Genomic DNA, 22,561 nt, shown 5'->3' with positions numbered 1-22,561 from the left:
ATTTTAATTTGATGAGTATTGGCCTAAATGATTCTAGGTCGGCCGGTCATTAGATTCATAATTTTTCAGTTTTTTAAGTTCCTCCAAACTAAGGAAATAGAATAAGACTTGTTTGGGATATTTTAATGTTGAGGGACCAATAGAAGGTCCACTTGGCCCACCCAAGCTTTGATAGGGCTGTATTAGGACCTTTTAAAAATAACATCAGTATTGTTTTACTCATCACGCAAGCTAAGCTCAGCTATGATGTTATAAAAATTAGGTGTATCAAGTGCATTTCACCTTAGGATGTTTTCAATTTACAATGGTTTTATCTGGATGTAACTCCATTTTAAGTGAAGGGGCATCTGTAGTCTGATACTTCGCTCTCTTTCAATCATTTAAATACCATAAGTTTGCATATCATATGTGGGTAAATTGTCAGACCTTGGTCTTCACACTCCTCTTATCATTTATATCAAGTGCTCCAACACTGTATGGTTAACACCTGCCATTAAACTGTCAGAACAATGTTTAAAAATCTGTGTATTCTTTTGTCAGTCTTTATCTTAACCCAAGTCCTTAATTTTCTAAAAGCACTCAAAGAAACTCAATTTCTCTCCTGTTCCCACCGCCTCCAACCTCTACGGTAGGAACATCGCTGAAGAGTTCTGAGACAATCCCTGACACTCTATTAGTATTCCTGTATTTCCATTGGGTAAAGGGCAGCATTATGCAGTTTGAAAATCATAAACGTGGAATATCCATTGTGATACTACAATGACATTATGCCACGCGTCCCTCAGAAGCAGATGGCCACCAAAGCGCGTTCTGTACACTCCCCAGAGATGCCGAACAGCAAACAGCCGTTAGCGATAAATCCTCAGTGAGGCCAGGGTAAGCGGTCCCCACCCCCCCACCCCCCCACATAGCGCGAAGCAGGGTAAGTAAAAACAGGCGGTAAGTCCCGCCCTCCACACCCGCCTCGCTGCATCCTCCCCAACAGAGGGCGCCCGCGCCTCCCTGGTGCACCTCAAATCGCCGAGCGCCCTGCCTGTGCGCAAGCGTGTGCCTGTGCCGGAGCATGCCCCACCCACTTTCTCGGCCACGCCTTCTCTCCCGGCCCCGCCCACCCCCCCCCTAGCCTGTCTCGCCGCCTGTCTCCGCCTCTCCGCCGCAGAGCTGCTTCACAGATAATGTTCCGGCGGGAGCGCTCCGCCCTTTCCCCTCGAGCTTCTCTGAAGCCACCTAAGCATGGAGGGCGAGAGTACTTCAGCGGTGCTCTCCGGCTTTGTGCTCGGAGCACTCTCCTTCCAGCACCTCAATACGGACTCCGACATGGTGAGCTGAGGGGCAGGGCGGGATCAAACATCGCGGAGGGGCTTCGCGCGGGGGCCGCAGCGCCAGCCTCAACCCTCCGGACTCTGCCTTCTCCTGCTCCCCAGCGGTGTGAGATGTGCTTCCTGCCCGCTAGGTCTTTTTCCAGGATTAGTTCTCCCTCTTTTTAAAACATTATTATTAATTGGATTTATTGGCATGACATTAATAACAAAATTATGTAGGATTCAGGTGTACAATTCTGTAATGCGCCATCTCTGTATTGTATTCTGTTCACCACCCTAGTTATGTCTCCTTCCATCACCATTTATCCCTCCATACCCTCTTCTGCCTCCGTCCATCTCCTTAGCCTTCCGTTTTCTCCTCAGTGTTTGTCTCCCTGCTCCTATCAGTGACACACATGGCTCCCGCTTCTTTCTTCGAAAGTTCACAAGGCGTTCGCCGGCTGCCACTATGAAGGTTGCCTGTTCACTTTCCGTTTCTTCTAACTTCTGACAGCCGTTCCAAAGACAACTGAATTTTTTCATACAGAGCAGCTACTGTGCATGTTTGTTGGAGTGGAAGGGTGGTTAGGGGAATAAGAGCTATTACAACCAGTGGCTGTTTGGGGGAAAATTTTAGTGGATGAAAAGCTTAGTTTGCTATTGGATATCTGACTTTCGCATTAGTATTAAATTTATTAAATTGTAAGGCCTCATCTAGTAGTACCTCTTCTGGTGCTTTTAGTTATGATAAGAATTTATGCTAAAATATTAGATATTTAAATGTTTACTTTATACTAATTGTCTAGGTTCAAAACCTCTAGATGAAGTAGTGAAGTAGTTCTTTAAAAACAGTGCCTACTTTTAAAGTCTTGTATCTTTATGAAATTAAACAGTGTAAAATTTTGAGCCCAAAAAGTAGTGCCTTAAAGTGCTTAGTAACTTGCTAATGCCACACTGAACAAACTCTAGTAATTTCTTGAATAAGAAGAGCAAATATATGACAATTTTAAATGTATGTAGCTGTGGAAATTATTGTTAATTTGGAGTGTCTTATTGTAAATATAAACAGAATGGGTACTGTAGCGTAAAACCTAGCCCTTGGAAAGTACCATAATGTTAGGCTTTTGTTTCTTAGATCTTTTTCCTGTAGTCTTTAAAGGGTGATTTTCTAGGTAGTTATACTTGCATTGTCCCTGCCTTTTCCTGAGATTTGTCTAGAGCACTAGAGTGTAGAGTTCTGGATTTGTCCCCTTTTTTGTCTAGTAAACACTCACACTGTGGAAGCATCCCTTTTGTGCTCTTCTTTAATGAAATGGGGGGGGGCATTCTTAATTAAAAAGAAGACAAAATCTTCATTGTCTGTCAAGCACAATGGGTCTTTAAATGTGCCAAGAGAAATAACTGAATTCTCCAGAACTCAAAGAAATCATCATGTTGTGGCAAAAATGCATGTATTTTTTAAAGAATCAGGACTCATAGTTAGTTCCCCTTTTAGAAAGCAAACTCTGCTACTGAATTTCAAATCTTTAATATTTTGCATGGTTTTTAATCTAGAAGCATTGATCATTATGTCATTTCATAGCTCAGAAGCCTCTGCTGGCTCCCAGGAGTATATGTTGTTAATTCAGTCTTTGACTAGTCATTTGGGATGTTCCAATATTGGAGTTATTCCTTACAAATGGGAGCCTTCAGGCCCAAGGCAAACTGCTCTGCTCTTAGATCCTCACGCATTGCGTCCTCCTTTCTGGCTTTAAGCCTTTCATGCTTCCAGATGTGCTAACGTCGGAGTGGTTAACAATCTCTTTTCATGTTTCCCAGCTAAACTGGAAGTGCACCTGGTCTTTCTTTTCGGTACCCCCAAGCTAGAAGCACATACTGTTTATATTGTTAAATACTTGAGATTTTGGTTAGTGAAGTGACTGAATGTTAATTCTATCAGTATATTCCATATACTTACTGCTTCTTATTTTTATCCATAGGAAGGTTTTCTCCTTGGAGAAGTGAAAGGTGAAGCCAAGAATAGCATTACTGATTCCCAAATGGATGATGTTGAAGTTATTTATACAATAGGTGAGTCACTTATTTCTGTGTCTCCTATATTGGATGGTTTATGTTGAAAGGGGTCAACATAAATTACTTTTTAAATTGATAAGAAAGCCCTGGCTAGTGTGACTCAGTGGATTGAGCACTGGCCTGTGAACCAAAGGGGTGCTAGTTCCATTCCTGGTCAGGTCACAAGGCTGGGTTGCAGGCCAGGTCCCCAGATGGGGGCATGCGAGAGGCAACTACACATTGATGTTTCTCTTCCTCTCTTTACCCCCTACTTCCCCTCTCTCTAAATATAAGTAAATAAAATCTTTAAAAATAAATAAATTGATAAGAAAAAAACAGATACAAAATTTAAAAAGCAGATTTTAAAAGAAAATATTGCTCTCATTTCTCGATTAAAATTATGGCCATGGCCTAGTCTAAAGCAGGAAACAATATGGGACATAAGCAGGTAAGATTATCGTTGGGAAGCAAGGATGAAATACCTCCTGCATATATTTAAGTGACAGGCAGATGGCCCAGCAAAAGGAGAAGGAACCAATATGCAAAACCAAGAAGAAATGTAAAAGCTTGGACAAAAATGTTAAATACTACAGAAAAGTTGGAAGATGAGAACTGAAAAAAACTCAGTGACTACAGAATTAAAAGCCTATGTAATTTCTGGAGTGTAATGGGGAAAAGACCAGACTTCAAGGGTTCTAGGAGTGAGTGGTGAAGCAGCTGCAGCTGGTGGCATCTGTTCTTTCAGGGAAAAAAAAGAAAAAGAGAGTTTTAAAATATATAGGGAGTTTTCTGATTAACATACACAGTTTTTGTTTTTGTTTTAATTTTCTGTTAATTCTCACCCAAAGATAAATTTGTTTTTTTGTTTGTTTATTTGTTAGTTTTTAGAGAGAGAGGAAGGGGTGGGGGAAGAGAGAAAGAAACACCAATATGAGAGAGAAACAGATTGGTTGCCTCCCATACGTGCCCTTACGGGGATCAAACTTGCAGCCTAGGTACGTGCCCTGACCAGGAATCGAACCTTCATATTTCTAGTGTATAGAATGATGCTCTAACAAACTGAGCCACATGGCCAGAGCTGATTAACATACACAGTTTTTTAAGCATGTTTTTTTAAAAACAAAACTGGTGGTGTATTTTATAAAAATTTTGGCATTATGACATCATACTGTATTATCCCATGTGAAATTATTCTATAAATATCATTTTTTATAACTGCATTGTGTTCTCTGTGGCCTTACTCTTATGGCACTATGTAATTTCAGCAGTCCTTTAAATAAGTAAATTATAACCAGAGTTATTCCCAATTTTTTAGTATCATGAGTTATACCATACATATCTATTTTAGATATTTTCCTGGGAATGTGATTATAATGTAAAAGGGTATGAACATTTTTAAGGTTCTTAATCTGTACTTGCAAATTGCTCTAGAAAGATGTCAGTTAATATTAAAACTATTTGTTTTTTGGGGTTTTTTACTATATTTATTTTTAGAGAGAGGAGAAGGGAGGGAGAGAGGGAGAGAAACACAGATGTGTGAGAGAAACATCGATTGGTTGCCTCTTGCACACCTCTAGCTGGTGACTTGGCCCACAACCCAGGCATGTACCCTGACCAGGAATTGAACCTGCAACCTTTCAATTCGTGGGACAACGCCCAACCCACTGAGCCAAACCATTCAGGGCTATTTATGGTTTTTTTTGTTTGCCACTTTAAAAGGTTAAAAGTGGAAGTATATATGTATAAATTTACATAGGTATATAAATATATATATGTGTAAAGTAAATATATGAAGTAAATTTAAACTCACATTAGTCTCCTCTGTGGTAACTACTGTTAGTTTCATGAGTTTTATTTTTACTTATTAACAATACACATAACACATATGTGTGTATATATTTTTATTTACACAAATGGGATCATACTATACATGGATAGATAGCTCCAAGATGTCATTAGTGCAGTATCAATGTGTATAGTCTGCCATTTTTCTAATACCTTCAGAATCCCATTGTATGGATATACCCTAACTTATTTAAGCAGCTATGAATGACTTTCTATTTTTTTGTTAATACAAAACAATAAAATAGTGGACATTTTATTGTACATATTATATATCTTTGTGTCTTTGAATATATCTGAAAGCCAAGTTCCTAGAGGTAGACCATTGCCTTTTGGGAAAGTCATGCCATCTTAAACTACTCCATAATATGTAAAAGTGCCCTGGTCCCCATAATCTTGCCACTATTATTATCAAGTCTTTTAATCTTTGCCAATTTGGTGAGTGAAAAAAAATCGTTTTAATTTGCATTTCTTAATTACAAATGAGGTTAAGAATTTATGTATTTGACCTTTGTGGGGGGGGGGCCTTTTTCTTTATAATTGGCATGCTACCCAAAGTACCTAATGTATTTGGCGGAGTCTAATTAAGCAATCATTTATTGAGCAACTTTATTGTGCCAGGAACAGTGCTTAGCTTTAAGGTATCAGGCAAGTGCTACAGAAACACTTAAGCATTTGCTCAAATTATTTTAAAATATTAATTTTTTAAAAGATTTTATTTATTTTTTGAGAGAGGGAAAGGGAGGGAGAAAGAGAGGGAGAAAACCATTGATGTGACAGAGAAACATCATTTGGTTGCCTCCTACATGCTCCAACTGCAACCCAGACATGTGCTCTGACCAGGAATCAAACCAGCAAACTTTTAGTTTGAGGGATGACGCCCAACAAACTGACCCACACCAGCCAGGGAAAAATGTTAGATTACTTTAAGACACATGGTAACAGGTAAAATCAAAGATATACAAATTACTACATTGTTTTGGTTAATGAGATTTTCATTTTATGTTATTTTATCTACACTAGAGAATGTTTGGCTGTTAACAGTTAAAAAGATTGTTTCTGTTCAGTGTTTTTTCAGACAGAGGGATTTATCTGAGTGTAGCATACATTTGCTAAAAGAAAAATGTCTAAAGAGGATGACCACTTTTCCTATTTAGATTTATTTTTATTGATAAAGAGTTAAACTCACCTCTTAAAAAGATGTTTTGGTTTTGGCCAGATGGTTCAGTTGGTTAAAGCATTGCCCCAGTATGCCAAGGTTTCTGTTAGATCCTGGGTCAGGGCACATGCAAGAATCAACCAATGAGGCCCTGTCTTGGTAGCTCAATTGATTAGGGCATTGTCCCTTTATGACAAGGTTGCAGGTTCGATGCTCTGTCAGGGTACATATGAGAAACCAACCAATCAATGCATAAATAAGTGAAACAACAAATCAGTGTTTCAGTCCCTCTCACTCTCTTCCTTCTTCTCTTCCTTCCTCTTGCTCTCTAAAAATCAATAAATTTAAAAAAAATTTTAAGAATCAACCAATGAATGCATGGATGGGTAGAACAACAAATCATCATTTCTCTCTAAAATCAATCTTTTTTAAAAAGATGTTTTTTTTTTCCATGATAGTTTGTAGTTAACATTAACTAATCCTTTGTAAAACAAGTACTTGGAATAACAAGATAATCCCATTAATAACTTATTTTATCAATAGGGTAAAATTAGAGCATAATCCTTTTTAGAATTCAAGTGAAAATATATCAGCTTTGAATTTGTCTTTTATGTTGTTAGTAACATTTAGAAGGAATATACCACTGTAGTTAGGAGTGAGGCTCTTTGAATATCTGCCCTACCACTGGCGTGGGAGAGCCATGCACTCTCTGCCTGTTACCTCATCTTTAAAATGAAAGCAATAATAACATCTGTCTCATAGGTTTGTTGTGAGGTTTGAATGAGATAATGGTAAAGTACTTCTTGACACAAGGTGTTTAACATATGTTACTCAAATGACAATTAATGTAATCATAACTAAAAATTCTTTTTTCCAGACATTCAGAAATATATTCCATGTTATCAGCTTTTTAGGTGAGTAGTAAGAGCAAGTAAATAATCCAGCTGTGAAAATTACTCTCTGCGAATGAAGTAATTTTTAAAACTAACAAAGTATCATTGTTATACATGGTGGTACTGATTAAAATGAAAAGACTTAAAAGTATTCATGAAAATTCACTTGTTCCTTTCAGCCCTGTTGAAAAGTTTGTTCTCTGTATGTATGTTTGCTTTAGCTGGTCTCCACTGCCTCTCCCAGGTACCAATTTACCTGGAGGATTGCTTTTCTTTCTCATACCTGCTCACCTCATTGCATATTATAAACTTAATGACACATTCTCATACACCAGCAGCAGACTTTTTTTCTATCTTTTTATTCCAGTTTATATCATCTGTTTCCTCACTTATATTGTTCAATGTTATCTTTTGTCTCTTAACTAGTTAGGTTCTTTAACCTGCTTCCTATTGCTTTTCTAGGGTGGAAACTTACACTCTTAGTCCTACAGATAGTAGTAGTACTGTTAGCCCTAATATAGGCTGATATTTTTAACAACTTTTTATTGTTGTATTGTTACACACACAGAAAGGTATGCAAATGAATTAATTTTCATAAAGCACACACTTATAACCAAAACCTGGTGTAGTTTTAATGAAATAGCTTTATGATTTATTCACTAAGGTTGTATAAGAGTTGCAGTTGAACATATGTTTAAGCTGAGAAAGATTTATGGTAGGGGATGATGGAAATAAAGGCTTAGTATAGTTTTAAACGGCAGAGCCAAAAGGTGGTACAGCTCCTATGGTGCCTTATGTACAATGACGTACAAAAATATTTGTTGAAAGACTAAAGTATTCTTGGTGGAGACTCATAAAAAATTGGCCAACACCAAAAGGTTGTGGGTTCGATTGCTGGCCAGGGCACATACCTAGGTTGCAGGTTCAATCCCCGGTCAGGGAGCATAGAGGCAACCAGTTAATGTTTTCTCTCTCACATCCATGTTTCTTTCTCTCCCTGTCTCCCTGCCCCTCTCTCCCTCTCCACACCCCCCCCACCCTTGCACTTCCCCTTTCTCTAAAAGCAATGAAAAAAAGTGTCCTCAGGTAAAGATTTAAAAAAAAAAAAACAGCAAACAATTAAGAGAGAGTTGAAAGTGATTTAATATCTTCTGGTGACTACCTTAAATAATTAGACCAACTTGAGCTAAGGAAACTAGCTGATCCAGTGATGAGAAACCTGTGCCTCAAAGGCATAAGGAGAACTACCTGAAATGGCTCTCATTCAAAAAAGTTTATCACACATTTTATGTTCCCTTAACAACAAAATAATGGGCCTAAAAAGTTCATGTTGTAACCAATGCTACAGAACTGGTTAATGGCAGAGCAAAAACTAGAAGAATCAGTATTTCTTGAGTTCTCATCCAATTTAGAACAAGGAAGAACCACACTGGTTCTTCCTTTGTCTAAATAATATACATGAACATGTAAGAAACAAAGTCTTCTGATACGATACTTCCTGGACTCCAAATTGGATAAGCTTTAACACCCAGTTTTATGTTCTGTAACACAAACTGGGTGACAAAGTTATGGCCCTATGGCCTGTTCTTCATATGGCACTCTATCTATGAATAGTTAATATTTTAAGAGTTGTAAAAACAACAAAAACAAAAATGGAGGAATATGCAACAGAGACTATGTCTCCAGCAAAGCCAAAAATATTTACTCTCTGGCCATTTACAGAAAGTTTGCCAACCCTGCTCTAATACATTGCTTCTCAAAGTTTCCCACTGAAATATACTGATTCACTTATCCCATTGAAACCTAAAACTTAGTCACTTAGGAAAAAAGTACGCACGTTAACATGAATTCTGCACAATACAGGATGGAGCAGAAGTAGATTTACAGTTGTGAGTATGCAAAACAGAGTTTATTCTTGTATTATTTTTTCTTCATTATTGAATTATTTTCCATATGAACTGTAAACCTACTTCTGCCCCACCCTGTATGTCTATTTCTATTTAAAAATGCTCCCTTCCCAGAAATGTCACATAAAATCAGTGCAAGCATGGATAAGATGTATACTGTTATCCTGTTGTTTCTTGTATGCCCTGGTGTATTGCCTTAAGCCCCACTTTGGGAAGCTCAGAAGTGGACCATCCTAGAGAAATACAGGAATAAACTTGTATTTAGACTTTTCATGTTGGGATAATAAATAGTAAAATCGAGGGATCTGTTCGATCAACTGAATAGTCCCCTTTGGTAGGTGGAACACTTGTCTATTTTCGCATTAAAATTTTTTAATGTAAGCCTTTGTAAGTTAAAAAGGAAAAATATAGCCCTGGCCAGATGGCTTAGTTGGTTGGGGCATTATCTCATACTCCAAAAGTAGGAAACAGATTGATATTTCTGTCTCATATCAATGTCTGCCTATCTGTCTCTCTCTCTCCTTTCCTCTCTCTCTCAAAATCAATAAATATATCCTCGGATGAGTATTAAAAAAAGAAAAAAACATATTGCCTGTTAGGATATATCTTCAGCTGTATGTAACTTCAGTTTTTTAGTGTACAGATTAGAATTACCATTAAAGGCCTATTATGGTGACTATTATTTGTAAAGGATTTTGCATAACAATTATTGCACCATCATTGAAAAGAATATTGTTTATCTCAATGAATGTTAATAGAAGGAAAATATTACTTGCATTCCTATTATTATTGGAAGAGAAAGAAGTCTGGAAGTAAATGCTTTAGAATCTTAGAATTAGTTTTTAATTCTCCCTACATCTTTGACTTTCCAGCTACAGAACAATTGCCATGAAACTAAACCGGTGCCTTGCTCCCCCTACCCACCCACCCACCCACCCCAAAAAACCCCACAAAACCAACCAACTCCTGAAACACTTCTCTTAATTTAATGCAAGTATTGCTTTGGGAATTAGCAATGAGTAAATTGCCTTTTTTGTTACTGTGCTTCATTACTCATTTTACATATTTTCATATGTACCAATGTACTTTTTTAAATTTTAATAAATTATGAATGAATTTTGAACTGGTTACGTGAACTTATACTTGTATTTAATGAATAGTTTGTTGTGTTTTTTTTAAAATTGTGATGCACAAACTTATCTCTTGAAATTTCTCCACTCTTTTTCCTTTTTCATTGCTTATGGACCTCATGTTCTACCACTTTAAGTCTGTTACTTTGAGAACTTTCTCTACTATTTATTTTAGAACTCCATCTGACAGGCCAGTGGGTATATGGATTTTGGTTGAATAGTTAGGTTAAGAGTAACTAAAATTAAAGGTGCTGATAAAATCATTCATATTTTCAGCTTATTTGAAATGCCTTTAATTTTGGCTTTTCCAGCTTTTACAATTCTTCTGGTGAATTAAATGAGCAAGCACTGAAGAAAATACTGTCAAGTGTCAAAAAGGTATTCCCTAATTTACCTTGTCTTTTTTTATCATAAGTATTATTTTCAGTTCCTAAAAACATATAATACTTTGACAGAACTTTTAAGCAGCATGTTTCTTCACAATGTCCTATAACAGAGGTAAGGCTTGTTTTTTCCAGAAATTTAAAGGGATGCTCTGAAAGCAAATTTCATCATTAAAAGTATTAATCTTGTTTTTATCCTTCCCTTGATTATTGTAATGAACATTGACCTTTTCCTCATCTACCTTCCCACCATACCCCTTCCCAGTACCATTTATTCTAGGACTTAATCCGTTACTATTTTTACATAGCTGCAGTTACTAGTTTTTATATTGCCAGGACGATTTTCTTTATAGCACCTAATTTGAATCCTCCACAGCATACTTGTTCAGTTAAAACAGATTTTTTTTTCCCAAATACAAAATTATTTCTGGGTCCTATTTTTCTCTTAAAGCTTTTTGATCCCTGAGTTCAGAATCAAAGTCCATTCAGTAGAAGAAGTTTCTTTCCAAAAATATCCTCTGTTGAAAATGCTTGGGCTTTCTGCCCAATTATATTTGAGTAGTATTTGAAAAGGTACCTGTATCCCTGGCTGGTGTGGCTGAGTGGATTGAGTGCTAGACTGCAAACCAAAAGGTTGCCAGTTTGATTTCTGGTCAGGGCACATGCCTGGATTGTGGGCCAGGTCCCCAGTTGGAGGCATGCAAGTAAGGGAAGGGTTTAGTCAAGGAATCTGTATAAATGACTCATGAACATAGACAACAGGGAGGGATACGATTGTGGGAGAAGGGGTGGGCTAGGTGGGGGGGAGCAATGGGGAAAAAATGGGACAACTGTAATTGAAAAACCAAAAAATAAAATTAAAAAGAAAAGAGAAGCAAATGATCAATTTCTCTCACACATCCATGTTTCTCTCTTGCTTTCAACCTTCCTCTATCTCTAAAAACAAATAAATAAAATCTTTAAAAAATAAAAATGTACCTTAAAAATGTTTTAGTTTTTTTTTAAGTAATTTTAATTTCCTCAATTTAAAAGAGCAAATATAAAATTTAGTTGCTGAAATTGTCAGACAGATCTCGAAGCAAAGTGCTTGGTGCTTTTTTTTATAAATACTTTTTTCAGCAAATGAAATTAATATTTTAAGTTTAAAAAAAATGAAAGTTTAGTAATACTAATAACATTTCTTTAGCATGTTACAGTTTATAAAAACCCTTTCACATGCTCTTACTCAATCTTGAAACCAACTCTGTGGGATAGGTGATATCATTCCCATATAAATTTCAGTTTTAAAAGCTATTGGGTTCAGCTTACTTAGCAAACCAAGTATCCATATAGGAAATTAACTTGTTTTCATTGACATTTTCCTAATTTAATTTTTGACTTAAGATGAAGATTTTAAGATAGCAAATGCCATAAGAGAAGTTAATCCTTTTTTTTTTCCTCCTCTAATCTATGTTGAATAAAATTGACCCTAGCTGAGTAGGTCAGATGGTTAGAGTATCATTCCAATACTCCAAGATTGCAGGTTTGATCCCTGGTAAGGGCACATAAAAGAAGCAACCAATGAATGCATAAGTAAGTGGAATAACAAGTCAGTGTTTTGTTTTGTTTTTTAATCTATCTTCCCCTTGCCCCCTTCTAAAAATGAGTAAGTAAAAAGTAATAATAAAAAAATAGAGAATAAAATTTAGTCCTGAAACTGAATGAAACATAATTTAACTGTAAGACAGTTTGCATACTTAACAAGGTGTAAAGTGCATATTTAAGTGTAGGTTTTGCTGACATATATCCAAAATCTTGCTAAATATTAAGAAAGTCATTTTTTAAGGATGTCAATTTTATTGCTTAATTATGACAGTGAGACACAATAATTGTAACCATTAAGGCATACACCTGATTTTCTTTTCTGTATTTCCTTTCAGGATGTGGTGGGTTGGTACAAATTCCGACGCCATTCAGACCAGATCATGACATTTAGAGAGAGACTACTTCACAAAAACTTACAGCACCATCTTTCAAGCGGGGAACTTGTTTTTCTGCTGTTAACACCAAGTATAATAACTGAAAGCTGCTCTACTCATCGACTGGAGCATGCCTTATATAAACCTCAGAAAGGGTAAATGTTGGCTAATCACTGGCTGTCATCAGCTAATAGGAAAATATACCCAATATTCTTATAACACTTTTTGTAGCTTACCAAGTATTTGCATACATTGTTGCATTAGATTGCCATAATAATCCCTGAAATTTGTCTTACCGTCTGTTTTTTATAGATGGGAAAATGAAGGTCAGATAAGGAAATTAGAAGCCCAGTATGGAATGTTGACTTATGTTTCTGGCACTGAGGGCTTGCTATTATTTAACATAGGTGGAAAAAATATGTGTGCTTTAGATACTGGTTGCTGAAGGATATAATGTAGAACTTGAATCTAGGTATTTGAGCAGTTTTTCTATAACGTCTACAAGGAAGCAAGGTAGTTCTTTTCTTTTTTAAGATTTTATTTATTTTTAGAGAGGGAGAAAGAAGGGGAGAGAAACATTGATGTGCAGGAGAAACAACAATCAGTTGCCTCTTGCATGCCTCCAAATGGGGACCTGGTCTGCAACTCAGGCATGTGCCCTGACCAGGTATCAAACCAGCACCCTTTCAGTTTGCAGGCCAGCACTCAATACACATCAGCCAGGATGAAGGTAGTTCTTGATGGTCTACCAAAATGAGTTAACAGGGACTGCCCAAAGGTTATATAAACAACATTTTCATGGAATATAAGAATTAAGTTAAAAGAGTATCAACTAAGGTTAAATTTTATTCATAGAAGATAGGATAAATCTCAACAATACAGCTTTATTTTTATATGTGCTAATCAGTTAAAATAGCCATAAAAGTATCTTTTTATGTAATTATTTTACACTATATACATTTCACAACTTTTAAAAGCCATTTTCCTCAATTCAGTAAATTCTATTTTGGATAAGTAGTAAGGAATGGGATTTTTTGTTTTTTAGTCTTGTAGGAGAAAGGTAGTATATACTGGTAAGTAGATTCTAATCTTTTACTTTATTCTAAGTTTATTTTTAATATTCTGTTTCCTCAGACTTTTTCATAGGATACCTTTAGTGGTGGCCAACCTGGGCATGTCTGAACAACTAGGTTATAAAACCGTATCGAGTTCCTGTATGTCCACTGGTTTTAGCCGAGCAGTAAAAGCACACAGGTGAGATTCCTCAGTTGCTTACCCATTAAACCTAGTCCTATTCTCTTACTGAAATTAATTATTGTTACACAACAGAATAAAAATAAAAGGAAAATTGACTAATGACCATATTATTCAAATAAACTAGACTGTTTTTACTTTTTCCATATTTCCTTCCAGCACTTGTCTATTTATAAAATACATAGATGGGATTGCTACATATTTTAAAATATTTTCTAAGAATAAGTACGTAGCCTCAAAATAATTTTCTAAGGCAGCATTTCATATTAAAGGCACGAAATTAGACTAGATAATAAAGACCAAAAAATTAGGCTTTAGCCAAGACTCACACATATTATATAGGCTTCTAAACTAAACATTTTTCTGGTCTTAAAGGAATAATTTTCAGAAATAATATCACTGATACTATAGGATACTTCTAGATTATAAACTTTATGAGAAACTTTATTTTTGTGTTCCCACAGTGCTTAACAGTGTCTCATTTAAATTAAATACCACATTTCACTGATTTTAAGATGTACAGTTTAAAATTTACCTCAAACTGGGATGTTTTACAAACCATGCCTTAGCATTTTTTTTCTTCATGGTATATAAAATAATGCTGCCTTTTTCAAGCAATAATGCCTTAAAATCAGTAAAATATGATTGTGATTCTTTCATAGCTCAACTACAGATAACTTTTTCATTTAATGAATTCTGTACACTTAACTGAGGAACTGTAATTATTTACAGCCCTGAATTTTTTAAAGAAGATGGATCCTTAAAAGAAGTATACAAGATAAATGAAATGTATGCTTCTTTAGAAGAGGAATTAAAGGTAAGTGAACTTATCTAACACTTAAAGATCACTTTTGCAGTTCATATCAAATTGATCACTCAAATATTTTAGGGATAACCTGACATTTGATTAGATTTATACTTTAGCTTAGCTTCAATGACAGACTTCAATCTCAGTGGCCTACAAACACAAAAGTATGTCTCATATTATGTTTTGGCTGCAACTCTGATTCTGTCCTAAATGTTGTCTTAATTCTGAAACCAGAAACGTTGGCATTCATGCTGCCTGTCACTACCAGAACCAATAAGTAGATACAAGGATTGAGTCTTTATGGGCACTTTATTCAAATGCCAGTGATCTGAAAAGATGGCGGGTTACGTACCCTAAAAACTGTCTTAACATCTCCTCTCAAGCGAATCCTTTTCTAGGGAGAAGGAAAGGGTAGATAAGGAGTCTGGAAAAAGGTTAATCAGATAAAAGTTGCAGTCCAGCAAGGATATCTCTAGTACTTCTTTATCTGCTGATCAATAGTTCTTCATCTGCATCAGATATGTTCCCACCCTGGAATACAAAGGCTCACATACCATCTGGGGCACAAAAGTTGAATTGCTTGTCCACCTCCTAGAGTAGCATAGGTCATGCATTCCAATTCCTGGAATAACAGTTTTCCACATGCATTAATCACTTAAGCCTATCAACTATGACTAGGGCTAAAATCTTTAACTCTTGGAGCCAGACTGAAGGAGTGGGCCTTATGTTAGGCATGCTCTTCTTATAAGAAAGGGAAAAGAGCAAGAAAGCTGGTGGAATTTCACAAGAGCTCTTAAAACCGCTCAGAGCTGGCATACTACTTCCCTAATATTTCATTAGTTAGAGGACATCATATGACAATAGGCAGGGACATATAATCCTTTTATAGGATTAAAAGGGAAGCAAATCTTTAGAACAAAACAGCCTACCACAGTACTTATTTTTATCTTACTTTGGCAGTTGAGGTCCTTTAAGAAATAGATATCAGGGTGGGATTAGACAAGTAAGAGATTTATTGGGCCTGAGAAGGAGACAGGGGAGATTGGGTAGAAAGAGCTTTAGAATGCAGGATCACAAGTTTCAGCCAGGCTGATGGGAAATCTTTGAGCAAAACTGTCTTATAGGAATGGAGTTGTAATAATGCCTGCAACGTGCTCAGGGGCTGACTAAGGACAGCCTAGAGAAAGCCTAACCTAAACACAGACACAGTAGTGGACCCAAAAGTATGGCAGCTGAGCTGCCAGTCAACTATGCCTCCTCCAAATGGAGATCTGAGTAGTATATATCATGGCCACCATACTCATCAATATAGCACACTAAGAGAAATGGCATTAATACATTTCACACACTACTAACATGAATGACAATACAGGAAATTTAGAAAATAGAGAAACATCCAGAATTCCCACCATTGTAACATAACTATTTCTGTTACAGAACCACTGGGCTACTCCAATTGAAAACAAACCCACAGGCTCTTTAGTTAGGGGCCCGATTGCGCGCCACCAAAATTATAACTCTCAATGTTACAGAACCCCTGGGCTGCTCCAGTTGAAAACAAACCCACGGGCTCTTTAGTTAGGGGCCCGATTGCCCGCCGCCAAAATTATAACTCTCAATACCAGAGTTTGGTGAAAAGAAAAAGAATTGTTTATTTAACAGCTATATAGATTTAGTTATTTGCGGATTTCTGTTGTTAAGTCTTATGCTCTTTAAAATACCCACAAACACATATCCTTGCCTCCCCCCCTTCCAAACCAGGCTAGTTTTAGGAAAGTCAGAGAAACCGTTTCCCTACTTCCTAGGCACAGTTCAGCTTTACCAGCAGCTGCCAATCATTCAATCTGATTGGGGAGGTCCTTTCTGTGCTGTGGTGCCCTCCAGCTCTCAATGCAGAACCACCTGGATTCTCAGCCTCCTTGCAAACTGCCTTCTTCCTGCAAACTGCGCGGATCTTCTCTCCTCAAAACTGCATGGCGAGAGCCTCTTATAGCAGCCTGGAGACCCCTTCTCCAAGCCACATGGAGAAGACCCCTTCACCAAGCCACGTGGAGGGAGCACACGAGAGAGCGAGAGAGCGAGAGCGAGCGCGCGATTATGCCAGAGAGAGAGTCAGAGCGCCAGAGTCAGAGCACGAGTGAGAGCCCGAGTCAGAGAGCGAGAGTCTCAGAGTGAGAGCACGAGCGAGAGCCAGAGAGAGTCCCAGCTAAAATGTCTGCAGCTGCTTATATATCCCTGACTGCGTCATCTGACGCAGTGGGCATTGCAAACAGTTCTGACCATTCACAGACCCTTACGGAGGCTCTGTGTGCTTTCCATACCGTCCCCTGGTTCAAGACTCCTCCCATCTGCCTGAGGCTTTGGATGCATTAAAGCCATTTGCATAAGAAAGACAGTAGCCACCAGCCTCAGGCATGTGGAAGCATTTGAAAAGCTGCTTACTTCTCCCCATCCCCCAGCAGCAAACTCTGGGGATTTTTGGACTCCCCTGTTTCTGTAACATCAATACCAGAGTTTAGTGAAAAGAAAAAGAATTGTTTATTTAACAGTTATATAGATTTAGTTATTTGCGGATTTCTGTTGTTAAGTCTTACATTCTTTAAAACACCCATAAACACATATTCTTGCCTCCCCACTACCAAATCAGGCTAGCTTTAGAAAAGTTAGAGAAACTGTTTCCCTACTTTCCAAACACAGTTCAGCTTTACCAGCAGCTGCCAATCACTCAGTTCTGATTGGGGAGGTCCTTTCTGTGCTGTGGTGCCCTCCAGCTCTCAATGCAGAACTGCCTGGATTCTCAGACTCCTTGCAAACTGCCTTCTTCCTGCAAACCGCATGGATCTCTTCTCCTCAAAACCGCATGGATCTCTTCTCCTCAAAACCGCATGGCGAGAGCCTCTTAAAGCAGCCTGGAGACCCCTTCTCCAAGCCACATGGAGAACTTAGCTTCTTTATTCCGCATGGAGAAGGCTCCTTCACCAAGCCGGATGGAGGGGGCGAGAGAGCGAGAGAGAGCGAGAGAGCGAGCGAGAGCAAGAGAGAGCGAGCGAGAGCAAGAGAGAGCGAGCGAGAGAGAGAGAGCGAGAACGAGAGAGAGAGCGAGAGAGAGCGAGAGAGAGAGAGAGAGAGAGAGAGCGCGAGAGAGAGTGAGAGAGAGCGAGTGAGAGAGCGAGAGAGAGTCAAAATGTCCGCAGCTGCTTATATGTCCCTGACTGCATCCTGTGACGCAGTGGGCATTGCAAAGAGTTCTGACCATTCACAGACCCTTACGTAGGCTCTGTGTGCTTTCTCCATACTGTCCCCTGGTTCAAGACTCCTCCCATCTACCTGAGGCTTTGGATGCATTAAAGCCATTTTGCATAAGAAAGACACTAGCCACCAGCCTCAGGCATGTGGAGGCATTCTAAAAACTGCTTCCTTCTCCCCATCCCCCAGCTGCAAACTCTGGGGATTTTTGGACTCCCCTGTTTCTGTAACATTTCCACTTTTCCATATTCTCCAGTTTTTCCCTAATGTATACATGTTTTTATATAGTTGACAGTGATGGGGGTTCATAAATATGTCATGATTTTTATTTATTTGATATATCATTAAACATTTTTTTTGTTGCTACATACTATTTTGTTCTTTTTAATGGCAGTGTATTTCATAGAGTAGTACATTAGAACACTTACGTTAAAAGTACAACTTGGGCTAAAACAGGGAATGTAGAGAGGTTTGTTACAGGAACTGTAGGCAGAAAGCTGCTGAGTTTCAGGAAGGAATTGGAACCAGGAGCTAGAATGTCATCACAACCTTCTCTCCCTCTGTATCTGCACATTGGTTTCCTTCATAGTATCTAAGATGTTTATCAACTGGCTCACCAGAGAATGGCTAACCCACACTGCATTTAGATCTCTTCTATTCAAGAGATTAGGGTTTGCTGATTTGCTATGTATTATCTCTGCTTGGGTAAGCTAGGGGAAGTTGGTGAAGGGGTGGGTTATTTATGAACTCTTTGGCAGGCTGTACAAGTTCATGATAAATAGGCTGAGCAGACATCTAAAAGTATACACTAAAACTGGCTATAACAACCTTTTACTCTATAATTGGAAAGTAGTTTTTTTGTTTTGTTTTTTTAAAGAGTTTATTTATTTTTAGAGAGATGGTAAGGGATGGAAAAAGGGAAACAATAGTGTGGTTGCCTCTCACACACCCCCAACTGGGGACCTGGCCCACAACCCAGGCATGTGCCCTGACTGGGAACTGAAGCAGTGACTCTGGTTCACAGGCTGGTGCTCAATCCACTGAGCCATAACAGCCAGGGTGAAAGTAGTTATTTTTGATTTAAGATTATACTAAGAAAAATATATTATTATATTATTTATATTTTATTATTAAGCTATATTCCAAAAATGAAATCACTGAGTCAAAGGGTATTAGTACTTCAAACTGATGACACAGGAGGCTAGTCTGCTTTTCAAAAGTGGCTTCTTTTACAGGAAATTCCTTTATGAAAATTCTTTCATAACAGTAAAATGTAGTCACTTTAATATAAATGTTTGCACTAACTATGCACCTCTCAAAATAGTGCTTTTTGTTTCAAAGTGAGTTAAATTTTTGTTTTTTATTTCTGTGCATTAAGGAAATAACTGGTATGATAAAGCTATTGTATAAATGGGAAGTTAATATATCTGGAAAACAACAGCAAAATTAAAGGTTTTATAAAAGCAAATATTCATATTATGTACCAAGGAGGATTTTATATTATTTGTGAACCCAGACTGTAGTAAATAATTTGGAATTTTATCTATACCGTTAAATTATTTTATTTTGCAGAGTATATGCAAAAAAGTAGAACACAGTGAGGAAGCAATAGAGAAACTACTAAAGGATGTAAACAGATTAAAACAAGAAATTAAAAAAAGGAAACAAGCACAGATTCAAGCAGCACGTAAGTAAAAAGTTTACACATCATTACTTTCTGTGCCTTAAAATGAAATTCTGATTTGAATTATAGATGAGCCAGCTGCACTAACTGATGAATTGTTCCACCTTAAAAGTGTTTTGTAAATACTCTTTAAATCCCACTGAACTAAGAACATTAGCTATACTCTTGTTGATATTAAATTTAACTATAATGTTCTCTTATAATATGGCATATACATTGTAATTTGGGATTATGCAAGTCATTTTTCTCAGTTTAGATCATTTGATAAAATTTTTGATGTTTCTGATTCAACTTTACTGACATAGATAATTCTAAAATCTTTGTAAAACTATTGCATGTTGAATTGGTTTTTTTTTTTTATTTTGTTTAGGAGAGAAGAATGTCCAAAAACACCCTCAGGAGAACATTTTTCTTTGTCAAGCTTTACGGACCTTTTTTCCAGATTGTGAATCTCTTCATTCATGTGTTATCTGCTTGAAAAACAGGCATATTTCTGAAAGTAGCTGTAATACCAACCACCAGCTCAATATGGTAGACAACCTGACCCTAATGGTAGAATACACTGATATTCCTGAAGCTAATCCAGCTAGTAATACACCGCAAATGATGAAGCGCAAAGCTTTAGATACAGATGACAGATGGCAATTCAAGAAGTTACGGCTGTTAGAAATACAAAATGATCCACCTAAAACAGATACTGATAGTAGTAACCAAGAAAAAGCATCCATGAGCAGCCCAGAAACAGATGAGGAGATTGAGAAAATGAAGGATTCTGGTGAATATCCACGGTCTCCTACATTTTGATCCTTTTATGCCAAAAGATTTTGATTGGCTGAAGGCTACAGTCAAATATTTGTTGTTTTTGCTATGTACAGCTGTTTGCAGTAATACATAAATTTCTAAGGCATTTATTTTATAAAGTACTTTTAGGACCAAAACCTTTTTTGTCCCTTTTACTAAACTATTGAGAGAAAGTTTAAATAGATGGTCTTTTAAACTTGTATAGCATTCTTTAGAATTGGGAAAGTTAATATGAATATTTACTTAATTTTTTCTAAGTCATTGCAATTCCAACTCAAGTTATGGTAAACAGTACATTATGACTAGGGTTGCTGGGCACCATACAATATCAGGGACATACTTATATTTAAAAACTATTCATTGTTTATCTGAAATTCAAATTTAATTATATGTACTATGTTTTTACTTGCCAAATCTGGCAGTTCTAATTATGCCATGACAATAATGCAGCACAAATAGTTCTGTTTCTTTCAAGTACAAAATGCTACTAGGTTTCTTTCATTTCACATAACCTCTCATTCCCAGCCTTACTCAGTTGTCCTAATCACACCTAATTTGACAACTGTTTTTTAAAGCTATTTTTATTGTCCTTCCAAAGCACTTACTGTATTTGCTGCAACAGTAACTTTCTTCTTAATGCTCATTTTCATCAATACAATAACAAATACAGCTAACAGGTATCAGAACAAAATAGCTGATTCTTGGCAGTGCAGACTCAACAGGTAGGAAAGTCATGGGATTCAGTATAGTTTTTAGGAAGAATGTTTAGTTTAACCCAGTTTAGTGAGTTGGTTAAGTGGAGATTGCATAAGAGTTTTTTGTGTTTTTGTGTATTCATCTTTTTCATAATTGTGAGAATTTTCACATGAAGCCTTCATGTTTCACTCACTGGATGAAATGCTGAACACACTGACCATTGCTTTTCCATCTGTTACTTCCTAAGTAATAGAGCAAATTCATAGCTAGTATAAAAAATATCTTTTATCTATGTGTTAACATGCATTAGTTACCAGTGGGTGCTTATGAAGCACACATAACACCAGGGGTGATTTTGCAAACTAGTTTCTTCTGGGTTGGTTACATAAGAAGCACTGTGGTGTTGGAGGGCAGAAGGAGGAGAAATAGGTTGTCAGTATGAACCCTATTTACAGTAACTGCAAACATCACCAGAGCATATAAAACATAGTTAATGACTAAATATAACAAAGAAGTGAACAAAACTGGTTACATGGGCTAGACTAGGAACATGAGAGGCAAAAGGCCGCCAATATACAAGCAAACATCTTCTCTAGATAATAGCTTGAGATTTTTCAGCAATCCTACATATTTAGTCAGACTGAAGTCTAAATGTGCCTTCATGGAAAGTTCAATTTTCTAAAATGCTATAAAGGTACAAAGCCATTTAGCTCATACTGTTGTACAACAATCCCTCTCTTGAAGAAAGCAATACTGAACTTTCGATCAGAGAAGCTTGCTCAGGTTATTAGTACACAACTGAACTTCCACAACTGAGTTTGATGATCCAACTTTCAGGGTATTTAATAAAAAGGAGGAAAAGTCCTTATATGAAAATTTCCCCCAGTTCTTCTCCATCTTTTGGCAATGACATAATAGATGGCCTATGAATTCGTTTATTTAAAGGACTGTACCAGTTTCAGGATAGACTAGTCCAGGAAAAAATGTTAGGTCCTATCTATACAATGTATTGTCTCTATAAAGGGAAGATCCACTGCCCTAGACAAGTATACCTGTATTTGCTGGTTAGAAAATCTCCCTGAGCAATTTCAGGTCCACACCCTGTCATGTGGGGATTGTACATTATACAAGCATTCCACTTTCCTATACCCATATCTCTAAGATCCCACTTATAAGACAGAACCTGGACCTAAAGTAAAATTCCAATACAGGTCATCCCTTTCATATTTAATATCCCATTATAAGCAGACTATTATTGTATAGGCTATTTATAGATCAGACACTGACAATGCTACAGTACCAATTTATTCATGTGTATGTAAATTAATGAGTATTAAGATTTCAAGTAATCTGATTTTATTTAATGGAACATTCACTGGTATGGATAGGAAGTGCCTCACTAAACTCTAAAACACTTTTTCTTCATAAGATTTCATGTTATTAAGAG

General features: G+C 37.0%; 1 protein-coding gene across 3 annotated transcripts; it reads left to right on the top strand.

The window, feature by feature from the left end:
- Positions 1-1,139: 1,139 nt before the first annotated feature.
- Positions 1,140-20,555, top strand: ABRAXAS1 (abraxas 1, BRCA1 A complex subunit). 3 transcript variants are annotated; one of them, XM_090266247.1, is made up of 10 exons: positions 1,262-1,320; positions 1,686-1,776; positions 3,281-3,371; positions 7,232-7,268; positions 10,596-10,662; positions 12,587-12,780; positions 13,760-13,879; positions 14,612-14,696; positions 19,506-19,620; positions 19,988-20,555. In XM_090266247.1, exons 2-10 carry the CDS (start codon positions 1,771-1,773, stop codon positions 20,419-20,421), a joined length of 1,149 nt encoding a protein of 382 aa, XP_090122373.1. In that variant the 5' UTR covers positions 1,262-1,320; positions 1,686-1,770; the 3' UTR covers positions 20,422-20,555. The 3 variants fall into 3 exon arrangements, with proteins under 3 accessions (XP_090122372.1, XP_090122373.1, XP_090122374.1); XM_090266246.1 differs by lacking the exon at positions 1,686-1,776 and having other exon boundaries at positions 1,140-1,320; XM_090266248.1 differs by lacking the exons at positions 1,262-1,320; positions 1,686-1,776; positions 7,232-7,268 and having other exon boundaries at positions 3,324-3,371.
- The last annotated feature ends 2,006 nt before the right edge of the window (positions 20,556-22,561 follow it).

This window comes from Furipterus horrens, unplaced genomic scaffold, assembly GCF_987537825.1.
Source record: "Furipterus horrens unplaced genomic scaffold, mFurHor1.1.pri manual_scaffold_2, whole genome shotgun sequence".
Classification (NCBI taxonomy): Eukaryota; Metazoa; Chordata; class Mammalia; order Chiroptera; family Furipteridae; genus Furipterus; species Furipterus horrens.
The sequence above is the reverse complement of the archived record's forward strand: the minus strand, read 5'-3'. Positions and strand labels throughout refer to the sequence as shown.

Excerpts from the sequence above, each read along its gene's own strand:
- ABRAXAS1 (XM_090266246.1), top strand. The coding sequence starts at position 1,234 with ATGGAGGGCGAGAGTACTTCAGCGGTGCTCTCCGGCTTTGTGCTCGGA. Across the intron at positions 1,321-3,280 it reads TCAATACGGACTCCGACATG|GAAGGTTTTCTCCTTGGAGA; the intron begins GTGAGCTGAGGG and ends TTTTATCCATAG. Across the intron at positions 10,663-12,586 it reads TACTGTCAAGTGTCAAAAAG|GATGTGGTGGGTTGGTACAA; the intron begins GTATTCCCTAAT and ends ATTTCCTTTCAG.